Source organism: Cardiocondyla obscurior, linkage group LG19 (assembly GCF_019399895.1).
Source record: "Cardiocondyla obscurior isolate alpha-2009 linkage group LG19, Cobs3.1, whole genome shotgun sequence".
Lineage (NCBI taxonomy): Eukaryota > Metazoa > Arthropoda > Insecta > Hymenoptera > Formicidae > Cardiocondyla > Cardiocondyla obscurior.
In genome coordinates, this window is record NC_091882.1 from 3,408,953 (window position 1) to 3,428,757 (window position 19,805).

Below are 19,805 nucleotides of genomic sequence, written 5' to 3' on the forward strand. Positions count from 1 at the left end.
AACGCTAAATTGCCAAAATGTGGAACTTGAATATTTTTTGGGCAACTACTTTTAATAAAGTTGCACATAACTCGCGACTGCTCCTGATTAAGTTAATTGCAAGAAATGTTCTATTGTAGCAGAAACGATTTTAACGCTCTTTTTCTTAATGAGACTTATCTAACTGAGAGAGAGAGAGAGAAATAATACCTTCAATCAATTAAACTAAATGGATAAAATTATATTTTTCTAAGAGAGCGTTAATTTAGCCGGAATTTAATTTAAATTACAATAATAAAGTGGACTATGATGTTGAAAATTAAATATAGCCTCAGATAATATACGAAATTTTCATTTTTTTATTTGTTAAAAAATAATTGGCTGCGAATTTGTTGGAAAAATACGCGGTCAAAGATCATGGGCCGGAATACTGCGCAAAGCCCCTATTAAATTTTCTCTAAATTCGACGTAATTCTGTGTTTAAGGAAAACGAGAGATAATTACGAATTATCGTTTTTCTCCCTCGAGAAATGGAACAGCGGCCTCTTATAATACGCGATATGAGCACGGATAATAAAGCAGATGACAAAAAACAAGCGCTTTAAAGCGGCGCTTTAATCCGCAGCCACCGTCTGTGAACAACGACGGTGCCATTAGCCTTCTTCTCCCTTCCCTCGCGAACTATTTTCTTCCGTTTTGCACTTTCCAGGAGATTAGCGACGGCAAAAGCAATGGCAAAAGCAATCGCGCAAACGAAACCATACAATAACGGCACGAACACGCGTCGCCGCTGCGCGTCTCGATAATTTTTCCTGTTGCGCACCCAGCAGGACGACGTCTATCGAACGCATATGCTTTTTCGAGAATTCGCGGGAGAAAAATCGGTTATCTCAACGCTATCTCCAGTTCCATTTTCGCGAAAGATGGGAAAACCTCGGTAGCAATACGCTCTTTTCTTATATCGAATGAAAATGATTCTTTATATACTCGCATTCTTTTTATTAATACCGCAAATCTCGCGGCGAGCTAAAAGTAACGAGCAAAATTATATTTCCAGTTGAGAGCACTAAATATAAATAGTGAAAATTTGTGAGAACGAATCCAGTTATTAAATAACGAAATAAAATAAAATTGTACGTGAACTGGTATATTAATGTTCTTACGTAAAGGAACGCGTGGAAAATGGAATAACACAAAGCGCCGCTAAAGTGAACGCGCCTATGGAGAGGGATTTTTTAATAAAATCGTCTGTAACAAGTTGGTATTATCCGATTGTTAATAAATAATTTTAATATTCTCGAAAAATGAGAAAGGGGACCGTAAAAGAATAATGGCTAGCTTTGCGCGCCGCGCAACTAATTTCTCTAACTTCTTTTTTTTTTCTTCTTTTTCTCATATCGTCGGAATTTCGATTTTCGTAGAATTATTATATATTTATCTCGACACTTCTGTCATACAAAAAAAAAAAAACAAAGAGAGAGGAAAGGACTGACGTGCAACGCGTTAAAATAAAGCTCATATGAATGGAGATGCATAACGAAAACTGTATGAAAAACATATAACGAGATATTATTATTTTTACGCGCTGAAAAAATAAGAACAAAAGACCTAATTGTGTTAAATGATATTTTAGGTTACCATAAGTACGACGTGTAAATATCGTTGTTTTTGCGTACGCAACATGCATTTTTAGTAGATTGTTACCAATAATTGTTTTAACAAATATCACTCCGAATAAACATTTTTATTAATTTTTGTAGAACACGCAAAATAATATCGACTTTTTTTTTATTCAAAATTTAATCAATGTTGCTTTCAATTTTTTTTTTTTCTTTTTTTTAGAAATTATACATATTACTAACACAAATTCATTCTGAATATTAATAATACTGTTGCCAGTTTAAATTTCTTTTCAAAAGTAATTTATAAATTTCAGCTTTCGTTCTCTTACAACGCGCATGTTTGTTGCCGCCACCTTTCCTTTTTCTTATTTGACACGTGTCGGAGGCAGATATAAGAAATAGGACTGTAATATGAGAGGACGAGAGAAGATGAGAAGAATCTTATTTGAAAAATGGATATGAATTTTCCCTTTGAAGGTTCACGATCTCCCTCGCTAATCGGACATTTTCCTCTCTCGCGATTTCCAAAGCCGCATTTTCTTTGCAGGCAGACCTTACCCGTTGCAGAACTGCACGACCTACAACATGAACGGTTCCTGGGTGAGGATATCTTGCGTCGAAGGATACGACGGCGGTCTACCGCAGAAGTTCGTCGCTTTCGTGGGCAAACGGCGACTAGAGTCGTCCCATCCTTTCTGGGAGTTCCAGATGCTCAAGCCATCGAAGGTCGCCCTTTACGCGGTGAACGCTAAGGGCTCGAGCGAGCCGTACAACATAGAGGTTGTCTTGAAAGGGGTGGCCAAATTCACCGGTAAGTATTCGCCAAGTGCAATCAGAACGATTACCGGAGTGGCAATAAGATAACTTCGCTTCGTGTACTTCGCGCCGCAAAAGGGCAGACGATTTTAGAACGTTTAGCTTTGACACAGTCCGAGGATAGCCGGCTATCGATTATCTATTCCTTTCCCGAATTAAAATTAAAAAGATCGCTGAACTAAACTGTTAAATTTTGCTCGCATGGCAAAATATTAAGGTGAACCGTAAGTTTCTATTCTACTGTTTTGCGTAGTTAATACGAATAGGAAGAGGGTCATAAATTATACATGGCTAAAAATTTATAGAAAACAACTTGGGCGAAAATTCCGAGGAGACTTCTTAATCCTTTCAATCGCGTTGTAAATAATCCTGAGTGCGTAGAATCGATACCCCACCCCGAGTGACCGGTGCCTAAAGCTTTTTTTTTTTTTTCTCCCTCGTTTCATCGCGCGCTCTTTATTCCGTTTTCGATGCCCTGGCGAGCTGACGTTCGCGTCAAATCGCGACTCATCGATCGGTCGGCTGGCCGCGTGCCTGTTATTCGAACTTGGATGAAAATACGATAGTGGCTAAAATAGCGCATATCACGTAGGGAATCTGCACTTCGGCGACTTCCACATATAAACTTTCGCATTGTCAAAAAAAAAAAAAAAAAAGGAAGGCGCCCGATAAAAAAATGTGCGCCAGTGAAATTACAATGATGAAGAGTTCCGCTTTGTTTAACTACAAAAGATCTCGAACGAACGTGGTTTAATAAAATGGCGCGCACGCGAAAGCCGAATGTCCTCGCGAATTCCGGCAATCGAATTTTTTTTTTCTCCCCCCCTCGCCAAAAGAAGAAGGTGTCAAAAGTGTAATTACTAAAGAATTGATTAACGCACACGTTTACGTTCACTCTTCTTCAAAACGTATGCGAATATATTAATAAATAAATTAATAAAGCCGAACGTGACAAAATGGGGGATCTATCGTAAAATCTTTTCGGTACACGTGGTCCAGAATTGTCTCAATGCGAGTTAATTGTATGCAAGTTCTTAGCGACGCCGCGCTGATTATTTATATCCTCGCGTTCGCTTTTGCCTTTGCCGATGTGATCGAGGAACAAGTGCGCGTCAAGTTTTGTCCTTCAATTTAGATGACCGTGACGTTATCTCAACCGGAAATGCTCGCGGCGACATGCAAATGATCCGTGTTGAACAGTTCGCCGCGCGCGCTAGGTCGACCCTGCTCGAGCTCGTTGCCGGTTTAGGCGAAAGCGCCGCTGCCGCGGTCGGCCCTCGCGTAAAATTTATGAGCGTCAAAATTTATGAGCCATTATTATGCATTCTGCTTTCCGCCGCGTCCGTATCGCATCCGCGCACCTCCATTTTCCCCGACACCCGCCGGAGGCACAATTTTCGCTAATCGAAAACGATCGTCGCGCTTTCGTTAATCCTTGAAACGTTCGACCGCGGAGATATGATAAGGATAAGCTCGCGAGTGCAGCTTCTGAATTATGCACGAACTCTCTTGGTATGTAAAACGAGCTGGAAACGTCATAATAGCTTTTCTCCTGAAAATTTGATTGGCCCCGATCGTCAACGTTAATGTTTGAATATCGCGATAATCGGTTAAAGTCTGACCGAGAGTGCTATAAACTGAGCTAAGCTGCTAAACAAAATTTAAGATCGAATTTCCGAAAATAATTAAAAAAAAAAGAAAAGAAAAAAATTGTAATCGAACGAGGTTTAAATTAAGACAGCGTTGGATTCTGGAACGAGTACTTTTGCGGCCCGTTGGATTTTTAGAATTAATTACATTTTAACGAAATAAAATAGAAGGGACGTTTCATCGAAGCACTCGCTTTGTAAACTTGCCGTTGTCGAAAGGGCCGTCGAAACTGTTAATGAGAAGTATCGCGAAATCGAGACGCAGGCTACATACCACAGTATCTCGTTTTAACGCAAAGGAGGAAAGGGAGTACTTCGTTACGGTTAAAGGAAAGGAGGACCGCGTTCTGTACTTTAACGTGTTCTCTTGGTGCTTTGCTCGTATTCAATTACATCTCACAGCCAAGCGGAGAATAGATGCGCTTTGTCCTTTGTTAATTAGCATTTAACTGGGACTTGATTGTTAATTGGAAACAAATTAGCCGGCCGGCTGTTTGTGCCGTATCATGTCGATGCAACGCGCAACTTCGGTGGATACTTGTTTACAAGGTGATCGAATTACGGCTTTTGGCACGGCACTTGTAATTTATATCGAGTGCTCTATAAAAGAATTTCTTTCGCGGATCGACTATCGATCAAAGTTTTATTAACGCAAATGTCGAGATCGCATGTAAATGATTGAGAGAAGCATTTGTAAAATTAGGTTTACTATCTAACGTTAGAAAGAGCGGTCGGCTTTTATCTCGTTTCCCGGGCCAGAAACGCGACGTGAGATTTAATTATCGGGACGTCGGGGCGATGAAATTTTAAAGAGCGCGAAGGGAAATTTTGATTAAAAAATTTACAGTCGCGGGAATTGGGATTCGGCGCTTCGACTACTCCTCGCGTAATCCTCCGACTGCCAGGCGTGTGATATCTACAATCTTCGGTTAATTCCGAATGAACTTTAACAGAATCTTAATATTAGATTTCAGCCACCGCGGAGCTAGAGCTGAATTGGGACATTTGTAAACTTTCCGACTACGTTGCAGCTGGAATTCCTGAAATGCTCGCGTTTTTATCGCGCGGGAAGTCGAATAGGATATCTCGCAGAGGCGGGCGATATCTTCGTAATTACGGAAAGTTCATCTAGCGCGGGCGCGATTCTCGTACCGATTACACGAAAAATTTTGCATCCAGCCACTCGTTTTCGAAAGGCGAGACGTTCAGGCGAACTTACCCCCCCTTCGGCGGGGAAGGTGGCCGCCGGACGAAGAAACGGCAACTTCACCGACGGTACGTGTACACACGTACACACGCGCCACCCGCGTCGCGGTTTAAGCCGAGTGATTAACGACGGCGCGGAAACGACTGCGGGTGTCGGGCGCGTCGTTCCCGCAGAGCCGGAGCTATTCCTAATCCGCTGCCGCAGCCTCTCTGCGCCCACCCACCGTACCTCTCAGTTCCGCGTAGAACGAGCGACTCACAAATCAGCCGCAGCGTTAGACCACCGTAATGCAACCTGCCACGAAGTTCGAAGCGATCGGCTCCGGGCCCGGGCGCCTTAATTGAAAACAGATTACGTTCGTGCCGACGCGCGGGAGTCTGCCGAGGGTATGCCGGACAGGTAAATTGGAACGCCCCGGTCGCGTCTGATCCGTGGCTGACCGCAGCCACTGCGCGAAATCTTAAGCGGGCGAAGCGCTCGCCGCGCGCGAACATAGCGATTTATCGCGAAACAGAATGGGGAAATAGTTCTCGCACAAAGGACGGATCGGTGGATAGCTCAAAGGAGAGCGCGCGCAATCATTCAGAATGGCTTTGATAATAACGCATTCGAGCGCTTTTAGCTAATTCCGTTAATTATTTGTCATAATTCTGAAATGCTTCCTTTAAGGAAGTAAACAATAATGGTTGTATATCAGAAATGCCCCAAAGTGCTTATTCAAAACGCGTTTTATCTTAATAGAGGGTAACCGAGCGCAGGTTAGCGATCTCTATGTGTTATTTATGAACGGGGGGGATTAGTAGAGATTTCGTTCGCAGGCGAATCGACATCCTCGACCGACATGTCACCAATCTTGATTGGACTTAGCGGCACGGCGACCGGTCTGGGGTTAATCGTGACCGGTGTGCTAATGGCTCTTTGGAGGAGACACGCGGCCACCCCGGCGAAGCCGAAGCCGCCGCAGCAGCCCAGCATCGCGACTTTCGCGGGAAAGGGCGAGGAGGAGGACGGCAATCCGGATCTTATACCCACGACGGCCTTGACCAACCATCTCACTGGTAAGTTTACTTAAATCGGCAAGTTTACGAAACGCAGACAAAATTCGAGAAGATTAACTCGGAAAATCTCAAATTGGTTCCCCTATTTTCCTAACATTTCAAACGATTTTTAAAACAAGTACCTACGTGAGATCGTATTCGATCTGATCGTGAAAAGTAAAATAAAAAAATTAATTGTGAAATGTTAAATATATATTTTTACTTTTGTGCGATAAATTTTCGTCAGTTCTTTTCTTTTTATTTAAAACGCGTTTGTTGTTATTACCGTAAACGTTCTTTCGAAATGTCGAAATATTGTAAAGAAAAAAAAAAATCTATCGGGCGACGAAAGAACGAACAAGTCGCACGGAGACTATTTTACTTCTACAAGAGTACCCCTTTAAGGAAGAACCGGAAGCACATTCGGAGCATAACCGGCCATCCCATTTGGTGAATTTCTATTTAGACTGATGGAAGCGACGCATTTGTACGAAGATTTTAAGAATATCGGGTTTGGTTTTATATCGGCAAAATAGCATACGTTAACGGTACTCTCAAGAAAATTGAACATAGAATATGCGCACGTTCTAACGTACCGTATCGACATGCGCATGCATACGAGCCATGGAAACACATGCATAATATTATATTTAAACCCAAAAAGCACGCATAGTAATCTATTAATAAAAAATGCATTCGCAAGACGTCCCGAAAGAGGCGGTGCTTTTCGAGACGATTAGTCTCATTTCCTCGGCGGAAATTTAAATTTATGGAACGTTTCTTACAATTTAATTAATATTTAACAAATCTCAAATATGCTTTAAGGCTGAATAACTACTTAATTCGTCAAACAAATTCGCGGGCCGTCTTGGAAAATGAGTTCGCGTTACGTTCGTTCGAACACTTTGCTGAATCCACATCGTCTAAAATCCAATAATTATGATATGCACACACAACTTGCCACGCTTCGCGAGTAATACTTTATTAAAATTGAAACTCGAAAATTACATTTAATATTTCTGTCCTTTACGGTTGAAAACTAGTCGAATAAAAGTGATTTAATAACAGGTACCGCGGCTTTAATGAAATATTCGCCCGATCGGGCGGCCAAACTCGCATCGCGCGAAAGATTAAAGCCTGCCCGCCCCATTATTTTTTATTAATGACCGCCGGATGCGAATCTCCGGTTCTCGAATTGGCTTTTCGATTTTTCCTACGGAGAAACGCGCCGCACTCAGACACCCGTCCGTCCACCCAGCATCGCGAGAGCAGCGCGAACTTTCGGCCTCCCGCAAACAAAACAGTAAGAAGCGATCGAGGAATGCCGTGTACGCGGAGAAAGAAGCGAGCGCCGCTAAAGTTGCCGCCGAGAAAAGTTCAAAATACTTTGCGAAATCCGCGGGCTTACTTCAAACCGATTATACGATTGACGCTAAGTCCGTCCCGGGACTTCTTCCAGACAGAAAGCTTCCTCGTTACGGGTCCCTGCCGCGAAGACCACGTCAGCTGGAAGGACGCGAGATGTCTCACGACGTTCTAGAAGATTCAGATTATCCGAGAGCATCGCCGAACGTGAGTAATCCGATTTTATTTGAGGCACTGGCTCCCAAACTGCGGGGCCACTCGTCGAAACTACCCTCCCCTCCCTTCCCGCTCCCCCGAGAAAAATGTGAAAACAAAATGTCTTCATAATATTGAAAAGAGATTTATAGAAGAAATTAATTCGATCTAATTCCCCTGCGACATATTTTCAAGTGACTTTTATATTACGGAAAAAAATAATAAAGATCTCTATCGTGTGAGAATTTCGCGTAATTAACTTTAAAAAAAAATGTAAATTGTTTCCACACGACTATAATAAAGTTTTAATAATTTTAAAGCATATTTTCGGCTTTTCGTATCTTGATAAATTTTATGCTAATTGAATCAATCTTGTAGTACATGGAAAAAAATAGATAAAAAAAGACCGAATTTTTATCGAGCTAAAAAATTTCGTGTTTTTAAACATCTATCGCGACACTTTTCTTGGGCGAGATGGAGGAGGTTTGAAATATCCTTAAGATGCCTTTAAAATATTCAAGGAGGGCATGAATTCGCAGAATTTGGGAACCTCTGATCTAAAGCGATCTACGGTGAAACGCATATACCTGCATGGCTCCCCGATAGCCTCTAACACAGAAAACCACTTTCGAATTCGATCCGGTCTGCTTTACGATTCCGCTTATCGCCGTTTTCTTGCGAGCCAGATTTAGCGAGCCGAGAACGTTTCCTGACACACTTATTTCGAATAACGGATGAGTATAATAATCCTGTCGAAATACGTGCGAGTATTTTGAAAATCCATCGCCTGTCAATGTTTTTTCTCGCGATGCATTATAAATCGTTTTTTTATTCCTTTTTGGAGATTTTTATTTCCTACGATAATCCTTTGTGTAAATTAAAGGAAAAATAATGCATAAACGAATCTCTTATACACAAATGTCGCGTAACTTATTTTCAAGGCATCCAGTTTGCTTTCGCATGGATGTAACAAAGTTTATTTATTCGAAAGCGTGTTTTTCAATTTTGCGTTTCCGTTACCGCGGGGTGAAAATTCGTCGGATCTATCGCTGCCTGATATACATATACATATTCTAATATTATAAAAATACCGTCAGAGGGGAGAGGGTGAGGGGATCGCTCGCTATAAAAATTCTATGCTGGTCGAGTGAATAAGAGAAGTTTCCCGCGGATGGATCGAATTCAATTCCCGATCGTAGCGTCTACATTTTTCTAACATAAGTGATACCATATACCTCTACCGGAACAGGTCTTTCAACTTTAAACCCTAGACAAATATCTTTTAAATTCGATTTAGCCCGACGAACGATATCAGGACGACATTACGTTGCATGAGAATTGCATGTCTTGTCGGTGTAATTTCAAACAAAATTTTTGCAACCATTGCTTCAGCGAGAAACGATTAACGAAGCGATTGATAAACGAACGATATTATTAAACCGTAGTTGTTTTACGAAATTTTCTTCGGGGAGAATCAGACTTTTATAGCAATAATAATTTATTTTTTCTTTTACGGTTAATCGAGCTTTATCTCTCTTTTTTTTTTTTAAACCGTTTACTCTTTTGGATTTCTCACTTTATTTCCGTCGCGGTCTATTCAGACATTCTACAGTCTCCAAAGGCCGCACTCGGAGTCGATCGGCAGGAGCATTCAAGAGAGCTGCATTTAAGAGTCAAACGCCGGCCGGGACATTAAGAGGAGTGGGCGGACGACAGTCTAGACGGATGGACGAAAAGATCCAGACGTCTGCTGCATCGCCGAACTTCCGGGTCGCCGACCATCGTTCAACAGGGTATACGAGGCCCCTGGACCACGGCCGATGGAGACTGGGAGGCGAGAAAGGGAAAGGAGCCACACGCTTGTGCCACGTTTTGCATACATTCAAGCGTATCAAAGTCATTTATATAGCCACTTGATTCACACTACGCCTTTGTAAATATTGTATATAAATAAAACACTTTTTCGTGTTACAACCCTTTCTATACGGCGTTTTATTCTCGTCAACTGACCGCCGTATTTGTCCCAAGACAATCGTCTGTCTATCGCGAATGTAAATGCATTATTCGAGCGAAAAAAAGTTTTTTTAAGAGATTATTAATTAATTAATTTCCGTAAATTGCGAGGCGGATTGCGCGGGGAAAATTTATTTTACCCAAGCGCGTAAGATGATTCATTTAATCAAAGATTCTCATTTACAGGGCAATCGGCGACGTTTTCTTACTACAAGCAAGGACAGCACGGCGCGCGTTATCCCGCAAGGAAAAGTGCAGGCGAGAACGTGAAAGAGCGGCATCACGAAGAAAATCGCATAAAGCATAACTGCATCGCATCACGAAATTCGCAGCATCTCGAACGGCCTATTTTCACAGCGATTTTCCTACGAAACTGGGCTCTCGTCGACCGCGTCCCAAGCACTTTTCACCCCTTTTATTTTTACGGCGCTTTGATAGTTTATTGTCGTTAAATACGGAATCGTCACTGCGGTTGAATTATTCACGATGTAATAACACTAGCATAAAACGTTATACCGAATAGTTTTTCCCGTTTTCAAGTCTCATATTGCCAAATCTTTTTCGTCAGTTTTGATTGAATTTGTTCTTGCAAACTTGAAAAGTGAGTTACGGAACGTCACGAAAAATTCAAATTAGCAAAGTTGAATTTCTTGATTCGATACAATTTGAGAGACAGGCATCTTCGATAGTTTAATCTACATTTTTTTTTTTTTTTTTGCGAACTTTATCGACCAATTGATCGTTTGCGTTTTAAAATATAAGGAGAATGCTAATAGCAACGAATTATGTTAACCATGTCGGCGGGAATATTCGACGGGCTCTTGAATCCGGCGAACGACAATGAGTTACGATACGCAAATTTCGTTCTCTTCGGCATATAACGCTTTAATGCGGCGTATTTCAAGCTGAGCACGTAATTGGCCATTGGAGATGCAAAGTGCACCGTCTGCCATTCGCGTGCACTATCCCTCCCCGTGTGTACCGCTATTGTCGATTTGCGTTTATGCACCCTTCCCGCCCTGCGTCGCCGAACGATAGCGGATAAAAATACGCGATAGATAAAAGCGCAGAAATCCCGTATAACCACCGGCAGAGCGCGACAGGCACAAATCCACATTCTCAGCGCATATTCAGCTTAAATGTGCCTGTTTGTTTTAACCGCCTGATAAAAATAACACGGGCGTTCAGCGTCGGCATGATGGGGCACGAATGGGAATCGGAGAAAAATACGAAAAAGCAATCGCGATGTTCCTCGAGTTGTAAAAATCAACGCTACTGCGACACTGCGTAATTTGCGAATTGACATGTATTTATTTTATTTTTATTAAATATTAACAGCGGCCTCCATTTGCGTTGTGTATTGTATCCGAGAGCGTGCATTAGCGATCCCTTCGTCAAGATAAATTGTGTACCCGAAAATTGAAACGCGACCTTCTCGCTCGATAGCTTACTCGAGGGGATGAAAGGGATCAGGGCCGCGCCCTGCGGACATTCCGAGTCGCGCGTGACGGGGAATGGCTCCTCCGGAGGAGTTTAGCGGGATAAGTCGCGCGCGGGATCGGCACCGAACTCAAACAACGAATTTCGAAGGTACCGCCCGGAAGTTTAATCCTTCGAGCGACAAACGCGTTAAAATACACCGCGACATTGGCTAGCCGGTATAAGTATCTGGACCCGTCGGGGTCTTTCGCCTCTTGGCGCCGCCGTTACATCTACCTCGATCTCTGAAACTTTTATTATTTCACGTTTGGCCGCGTACGTTCAAGTTTACGCACGCAAACTTAACCGAGAGCCAGCCACGAATGCCTGGTACATTTACATACCTGAAACTCTTCGTGTAACTTCCACATTGCCGCGAGTCGCTCTCGCAGAAAGCGCGAGCGCCGTTTGAAATTCATCGCGGCGTTAAACAGCGGTGTGTTTCTCACGAAAGCCGGTGCGCTCGTAGGTCGTGATATTTCCTCGTAACGCGGACCAGGCACCTTTCAAATCTTACACGCGTAAAACCCCACGCGCATTAGGAAAAAAAAAAGTGCGGGGGAAGATCAAAAGAGAGTCTCTCGACGAGTGTACGCGCACGGTTCGTAGAAGTCCACGGTATTCCGAGGGGAGGAAAAAAAGGAAAAGCGCATCTTTGTTCCGCGTAGGACTGTCACAAAGGCGTCATCTGATACCGCGAGGTGTTTCTACGTCGAAGCGAGATCCGACGGGAGAGAAAGGGAGGCCGCGTATAAATCATCTTTACAACACCGGCCGCGAATAAAAACTTTGTTAAACGGCGCGGGCATAAATCACCGGCGAGGAGGAAGTCAGCAAAGTTTTCCCTCGAAACCGGCCGAAGATAATGCATAATGCGCGCAAGAGAATCGCTAATTGGTGGCCGCGGCGCCTTATCAATCTCCGTAACGACGCGAACGCAATCAGCCCGCCTGTCGCTCGCGAGAATCCCGCGCGGGAGCCCGAAATCTCGACGCCGGATTTGCGGATGACCGCCGTGATTCTCGGTGCCTCCTGATTTCTGTCGAAAGGACGGCTCTCCTAATTTCTCTTATCCCGAGGATTATGGGATCTGAGACGGTCTACAAATGTCACGGCGGAAAAATCCCAGCTCCGATGGCCGAAACGACGAGTTACGTTCGTCCCTCGAGGGGGACGAAGGATATTTTAACGAGAGATCGCGAGACGTGTGAGTTACTCTGACAACAGTCGCGACTCGATGCTCATGTATAACATAACGACAAACGCGATAGAATTGTAACAACGTATTGATAATAATTCGTTATTCACTTCGGAAATTATTAACGATAACAATGAACTAATACTCTAAATTAATAATACTTTGACAAATAATTACAAGCGTGTATTATTCTCAAACGTTTATTGTCGAGTAATTTATTATTGTATCCGAAAGTGGTATGTTATCTATGATAAATTTATCATTAATGCCAATTTAGTTATCCCCGCGCAGGTTGTTTCTAATCAATTTAATATTACCGTCGCCTCGGTTCATTAACTCCGAAATATTAAACGAGGAAATACGTTTTTTTCTTTTAGGTTTAATTTAGCTTATCTCGTTATATCGGGAGAATCGTGTGTGACACGAAACATAATTTTATTAAACCTGATATTATATTATGGAATATATTAATAATTCGCAGATAAACAATACGCATATAGCTACCTATCCATTTACATTGTGCCAATTAGCCGAATGGTTAATAATTGATATCAAATATTCCCGATGTAACATATCGCGCAGCATTTACATGTGCGCGATGTAATTTCAATCATTAGTCTCTTTGTGTGCAACCTCTCAGAATTTTAGTAATAAAAATCTAATAGAAACCCTTTTAATATATGATTCTAAATTAATTAATAGATTCGATACAATATAAATCTCTCAATGTATAATACACATATCCTGACGTTAAGTAATCTTATCGTTGACGAGCAGATGCAGACAAAGAGGAACAAAAGACCATTACTTTTTCACATAATTCAGCAGTTATAAAGTAGCTAAAGATTCTAAGATTAAATGCTCTTCGAAAATTCCAGGAACGCAATACTTAGCGGAATGCATTTTTATCGATAATATTTAATTAACTTTATTTCTTTCTAAGCTAAAAGGTGCGAAGGAGTTTAAGTGTTGAACTGCTACGCTTTCATCCACCGAGAGCGAAGGAATAACAATTCGCGGGAGAGCAACGATCTACCCTACCAAATAAATTACTAAACGTCTCTAGAATGCTATCGAGGAAAAGCCTCGAGCTTCATTATCGTTCGTTCTCGACATGTGTTGCAGCCTATCGTCGGATTCTTACGGAGCTCGCCGAGTTGACCAAGGGATTCTCGTTACGCTTATTTACCGAGGACCGGCACTGATTAATTCCGAACCGTTTCCACCCTCCCCCCCTCCCCCTTCGGTCGCTCACCCCCGGAGAATTCCGCATAGACATTGTGTGCAGCCGCCGCGGTTCCCTATTCCGGATACCGAGCTCTCCCCGGCCTTCGTCCATTCGGTGTTTGCGGTCGATAGACTCAGAACTACACTCGCCTGTTTGCTACCAAATATTGCCGACAAATAAGATGTAAAGGATGCTCTCAGGAAAGTTTCGAAAAGCTACGCTTCCACATTCTCGTGGAACTTGATTTAAACGCTCCGGAGTCAACAAATAATAAACTGAATAATTTTAATCGAGCGCTCCCTACTCTTTCGAAAAGCAAACTTAATTGCGGTGGCGTCACGAGAGACAATTGATCGAATAAAAAAGAAATATATATATGTGACTCACCGATTTGATGCGCAGTAGCGGAGTTTAGCAGCAAAGATAATCCTGTAACATACAAGAAAAATTTAATTATAAAGATGTTTGAATTATAATATTCAGTGTAAAAAAAGAAAATTATCTACGCGCCTCTCATTAATTTCTAAATCAACAATTAAAAATAAAATTATTTATTGCTTAAACAAGATTTTGAAACAATTAAATCATTATAAAATTAAATACTTTTTTTTTTTGCTAATTATTAAACTCGATTATTTTTTAATTGCTATTAAGCCACAAGGCAATCTTGATGTATAACAAAAAATTATTAATTTTTAAGTAAAAAATGATCTTTACCCCTGGGTTGCTCCGCTAAAGCAAGATGCCCCCTGGGCCTCGTCCTCCTCTCAGTCATCTAGGATGCCCCCTTGGCCTCATTCTCCTCTCAGACATCCAGGATGTATAACGGAACCTCCTTCGAACACTTAACACAAACGAAAACCGCGAGTAATAAACTACAGTCGCGCGTACGTTAATTACAAATTAAAGTATAATATCGCCCGGCATTTCTCGACACTTCCGTATACAAAAATCACGTAACAAACTTACTTATTTCAACGGCACTCCCGAGAAAAATCCGACGAACCGGCTGCGGTTCGTTTGCTGACTATTATCGGCGACGAAGATGAGTCCGTTCTGCTCCAGATTTTCAATCTAAACAGAAAAAGAATCGTGGTTAAATAATTAATATTATCGAGATCCCAGCCGCCGCAACAAGATAGTATGTTATGGACAGAAGAAATAATATTTTTATCACATACCTTTAAGCATTAAACGGAATCACTGCTGCTCCAAACATCGAGAACTCTACTAGCTGTACATTGTGTGATTCGAGTGACCGACCTCTAGCTGCACAACAAATAGACATCACGTCGCACGAGAGATATACGCCGCAAGAGCGCTCGGGGCTCAAGGTTGAACCTATGGGCATACAAAATACTTAACAAAATAATATGAAACCGATTAACGCAGTAAAAGAATAGCAATCAGATACGCGACGAACTAAAACTGCTACGTAATACGCTATGGAATATGATCCGGCGAAATATATACGTCGCACGTGTTCTACGCGTAAAGAATGATGCTCGAGAAGCTAATTTACATTAACATTCATACCTTTAATCGTTGATTGAAGTCCCTTTGAAGCCGCGAACGACGAGAGCTCCGTTCACTGCGCGCTGCGATGTTAAAATGGCTAACTGCTCTGACTCTGGCTGCGGAATGCTGTGACGTCACGTCCCCCGAGACACGTACGCCGCGCGGGTGTTCGCGGCTCAAGGTTGAACCTATGGGCATACGAAATATTTCATAAAATAATATAAAACTGATCAACGCAATCAAAGAATAGCAATCAGACACGCGACGAACTAAAACTGCTACGTAATACGCTATGGAATATGATCTGACGAAATATGTATGCTCACCTTCAGGAAAGGCGTTTGTGATGCTGCGACAACGGCTAGTGTACGCGATCTTGGCGTAGTGTGCGTCGAATCTTATACGTAGCACGTGCGTAGATGTACCGCAGAGCACCGATTACAGAGGAATGAGGGAACGGCTCCCCCCACTATCTCCCTCGTTCTCGGCGGCCAAGAGTAGGGGAAGTCACGTACGCTAGCCGTCGTCGCCGCTCGCCGCAGTAAGTGCTTCATATCTGGCTTCGAGTGTACGTCGCACATGTTCTACGCGTAAAGAGTGATGACCGTGATGCTAATTTGCGTTAAAATCTCATACCTTTGATCACTGAATGGGATCACTTTGCGACCGCGAACGTTGAGGCCCTGCTAACTGTGCATTGTGTAGTTCGAGTGACCTCCAGCTACGCAACAGAGTGACGTCACGTCGCACATGTTCTACGCGTGAAGAATGATACCCGAGAAACTAATTTACGTTATCACTCATACCTTTAATCGTTGATTGAAGTCCCTTTGAGACCGCGAACGAGGAGAGCTCCGTCCACTGCGCACTGCGATGTTAAAATGGTTGACTGTTCTGACTCTGGCTGCGGAATGCTGTGACGTCACGTCGCTCGAGATACGTATGTATTCAGGTCGTTCAGAGCGCTCGCTCTATCGCCGAACTTTGTCTATATTTTTCGAACGATACCTTGACCCAATTTAATATATTAAAACATTTTACACACCGAATATTATATTTAATTTTCAATCTAATGCATTATAAATCTGTAGCCAATGCCATGTTACTATGACATGTTAAAACTTAACCTAAGTTTTTGTATTAATGAATTGATTATGAACGTTTACGGTTTTTTATTTTTTGCTCGCACAATTTGCTAAAGTATAAGATTTCTGAATCTCGCCATTTGTTAGCAACAAGCTTTACCAACTTTGTGGAAAGTTTTAAATGCCTTTTCCAAACTTTATCTGATGTTCTTCTACGAATACTTGAACTGCAGGCTAGTACTAAAACTAACTGTTAAATACTAAATATTCAAATCACTTGAAATCTTTCAAATACATGAACAAAATTACAATTACACAGTTTTACATCTTTATTTATACATATACATATATCTTCAAACTGTTTAAAAAAATGTGATTTACCAAGGTGATTTCTTTTTTTTCTTTCTATTAAAATTATGATGAAGTTAAAGTATTTAAGGCAACTGTAATATTTCAATTAAAATTTGCAATACCTTTTTTAATTTTAATCTTTTGAAAAAGCTTTTGATTTAAATGAAATTTATTTTAAACTATTAATTAAACTTTACATAAAAGTTTGAAAAGAATTAATTTAATTTAAATATGAAAAAATTATTTGAGCTTCACTTAAAAAGAATTCTCTCTTTTTTTTATCAATTTTTACAAATAGATTGATAAAAATAGCAAAAATAAATAACGCACGCTTTGTAATAGTCAGTTTGTCAAAAGTTACATGGTGCAAAGACTAAGATGCGCATGTTTCGATAATATCAGTGTAAAAAGTAAGTAAATTAAGAAGTTACATCGAACACTGGATAAGTTGTTCACCCGAGGTAAAAAGAAGCAAGCTAGTAGGTGTTCTTTAGCCAACTTCGAGCCAATCTGTCTTTTTTTCGTTCTCCTTTTCTCTTTCCTTTTTTTTAAATAAAACTTTGATCGGTGGTCATCTTTCTTCGTTCCTTTCGAACTTACGACGCGGAATACTTTAGTAACCCATCCCCAAATTGAGTTTTGAAAACTTCGTATTGCAATACATTTCGCCAAGATCAAAGTGTCTTGAAATTTATCAAGATTACCGGTTGCGTACTAATTATTAATAGTCGTTTGTGCTCGCCTCAGTTTTTATCACGCAGATATTGAATGTAGAATACAAGCATATGAGAAAAAGAGAGACACATACCTATTAATTGATCGATTTTGCACAACAATCTTGAGGAGCTTTCTTGTCGAGGACGCACAGTCGTTAATTACAATTGCAAATGAAACCAACAAATTATAGTAAAACCTTAAACGGTCATACTATCGCCATCTGACGCGACGAAACTTAAGGCTAATTCGCCATTTCCTTCAGAGATGACGCAACGTGCTGCAATTTTTATTTTAGCAGCTTCTAAATAAAATTTATTTATTAAAAAAAAAAATTTTCTCGTCACTGATATCACATAAATATGTTGATCAAAAGATATCGATTTCTGTTTAATAACAATTGTAATAATTCTGGACTTATTAAACGGTAAAGTAATGTAAGACCAGTTTCGAATCTAAAATTGATTTTTGTGTATGTAAATATATATATTTATCAAGTCGTATAAACAAGACAATTAACGTGTACATAATGGTTTAAGAACTATTTTCTTTTTTTTTTTTAAAGAGAAACCAAATAGTTCTCAATTTACTTAGCGCAGTCTGTCTAAACAGAGAAGGTATCTTGTGCTACAGCTGTAGATGCAGCTCTCCCCTCTCCAGTATAATATCCAAGCTGATCCAAGCTCGACGTCTGCTGTCGCGTTACAACGCGTGGAGAGCGAGCCAGTTCGTGTACCCTGTGTACGATATATACAGCGTGCATACGGAGCATACACTCAATAAGCAGATTAATCAAAGAAGATTATTTAAAAGAATTTGATTATGTCGCAGGGAAGAGGTAAGTTCACTGGAACAAGCTGCATTTAGTTTATTTTCATTGTCAGGAAATTTTAAAATAAAAAACTATGTGGTACCTGATGAATTTAATTTTTATTTGGAAGTTTGTGACACGATGGTGTTACTATTATACTTATTTTATAAATTATTTTATAAATTATAAAACATCTTTTCACGTTGGCATTGTTTGCAGGAAATAGAAGAAATCGCAAGTACCATGATAGAGACAAAATTAATCTTGGCGACAAAGGCAGGGAGATAATGGAGAACATAAGTGAGGATAGCCTTGTAGTGAAACAATTCCGTTCTTATGCAGCCGAGCTAGACGACAAACACGATCGTTACGAACGGATTGTCAAAATCAATCGGGATATAGGCATTGAGAGCAAAAGAATAATCTTTTTATTACACACCATTGATAAAGAGAGCAAACAAAGCACTGTGCTGGACGCAGCTAAAGCAAGACTAGACAATTTGGCACAGAAATTATTTCGAAATATTGCACATGAATTAGATGGTCAGGATGCTTATCAATACCACAGGGCTTATCGTGCTGGTTTGGAGGAATATGTAGAAGCACTCACGTTTTGCGAATATCTGCAGAACGGCGATATGCATAATTGGACTACTCTCGAGAAAACACTAACATACTGCTTAACTTCATCATGCCCAACCAATTTGTCAGAACAGAACACTTGTAAAACAACACAAGTCATGATTACGCCAACAGACTATATTCTGGGAATAGCAGATCTCACCGGAGAGCTAATGCGAAAGTGCATCAATAACTTGGCGATAGGTGATGTGACCAGCTGTTATCAAACGTGTAATTTTGTTAGAAAGATATACATAGCTTTCTTAGGCTACACTAGCGTAGTATATAACAACGAGATGAACAAGAAAGTCATCACGCTTAAGCACAGCTTGACCAAAATGGAGAATGCATGTTACACTATCAAAGTACGCGGATCTGAAATACCAAAGCACATGCTGGTCGATGTGGCCATAGCGGCTGCGGAAGAATATGCAGCTGAGGATGACGAGGGATACCAGGCGTTTTAATATGCGAGAACACAGTATACATATTATTATTTTATTATATGTCCACTTATTTAATGTTGCTTATTATTCGTATTATTTTATTATTGCAGATTTATCAGTTTAAGATAAAATAAAAGCATTATTTAATATACCTTTTGATACAATCAGATTGTTACAAAAACTTAGAATTTTTTCGTATCGATTATTAAAACTAGTAATTTTACGAAATATTCAGTAAAGTATTATTTATTATTTTTTTTATTATATAAAGATAAGATTTAGATATTATTTAGCCATTTAAAACGAAAGTTTATTATATTTTAAGTTTAACACGTCACATTAATATAGGCATAATTCTTTTGACGTCTAAAAATCAACATTGCGATATATTAACATTTTTTTATATTCCCTTTCAAATGAGACAAATAGACAGTTGCATTTTAAATTCATGTACAAAAATAAATATTCCAC

At 40.6% G+C, this 19,805-nt stretch overlaps 2 protein-coding genes and 1 long non-coding RNA gene across 10 annotated transcripts in view; 2 read left to right on the forward strand and 1 right to left on the reverse strand.

Moving 5' to 3' along the window:
* The window catches only part of LOC139110012 (nephrin), a 186,597-nt gene extending 172,807 nt beyond the window's left edge, over positions 1-13,790 (forward strand). Inside the window, exons 12-15 of one of the 4 annotated variants that reach the window (XM_070669504.1) lie at positions 2,149-2,412; positions 6,077-6,331; positions 7,770-7,882; positions 9,472-13,790. In XM_070669504.1, the coding sequence (XP_070525605.1) occupies positions 2,149-2,412; positions 6,077-6,331; positions 7,770-7,882; positions 9,472-9,540 (701 nt within the window). In that variant the 3' untranslated portion in view covers positions 9,541-13,790. Of the gene's footprint in view, positions 1-2,148; positions 2,413-6,076; positions 6,332-7,769 lie in introns of all 4 variants that reach the window. The other 3 variants (XM_070669506.1, XM_070669502.1, XM_070669503.1) reach the window with 3 other exon arrangements.
* LOC139110024 (uncharacterized) overlaps positions 1-15,759 on the reverse strand; it is a 198,845-nt gene extending 183,086 nt beyond the window's left edge. For all 5 annotated transcript variants that reach the window (XR_011546933.1, XR_011546932.1, XR_011546935.1 and 2 more), the window contains exons 1-5: positions 15,325-15,759; positions 14,970-15,129; positions 14,758-14,862; positions 14,506-14,632; positions 14,176-14,217 (exon numbers count right to left, since the gene is read on the reverse strand). This is a non-coding gene — a long non-coding RNA (uncharacterized lncRNA). The remainder of the gene's footprint in view (positions 1-14,175; positions 14,218-14,505; positions 14,633-14,757; positions 14,863-14,969; positions 15,130-15,324) is intronic.
* A 128-nt stretch (positions 15,760-15,887) lies between these two features.
* On the forward strand, positions 15,888-19,711 carry Trax (Translin associated factor X). Its single transcript, XM_070669516.1, is given in 4 exon segments — positions 15,888-16,246; positions 18,056-18,273; positions 18,276-18,294; positions 18,487-19,711. Coding segments are annotated over 4 exon segments (1,173 nt in total). The 5' UTR covers positions 15,888-16,179; the 3' UTR covers positions 19,356-19,711.
* Positions 19,712-19,805: the final 94 nt, after the last annotated feature.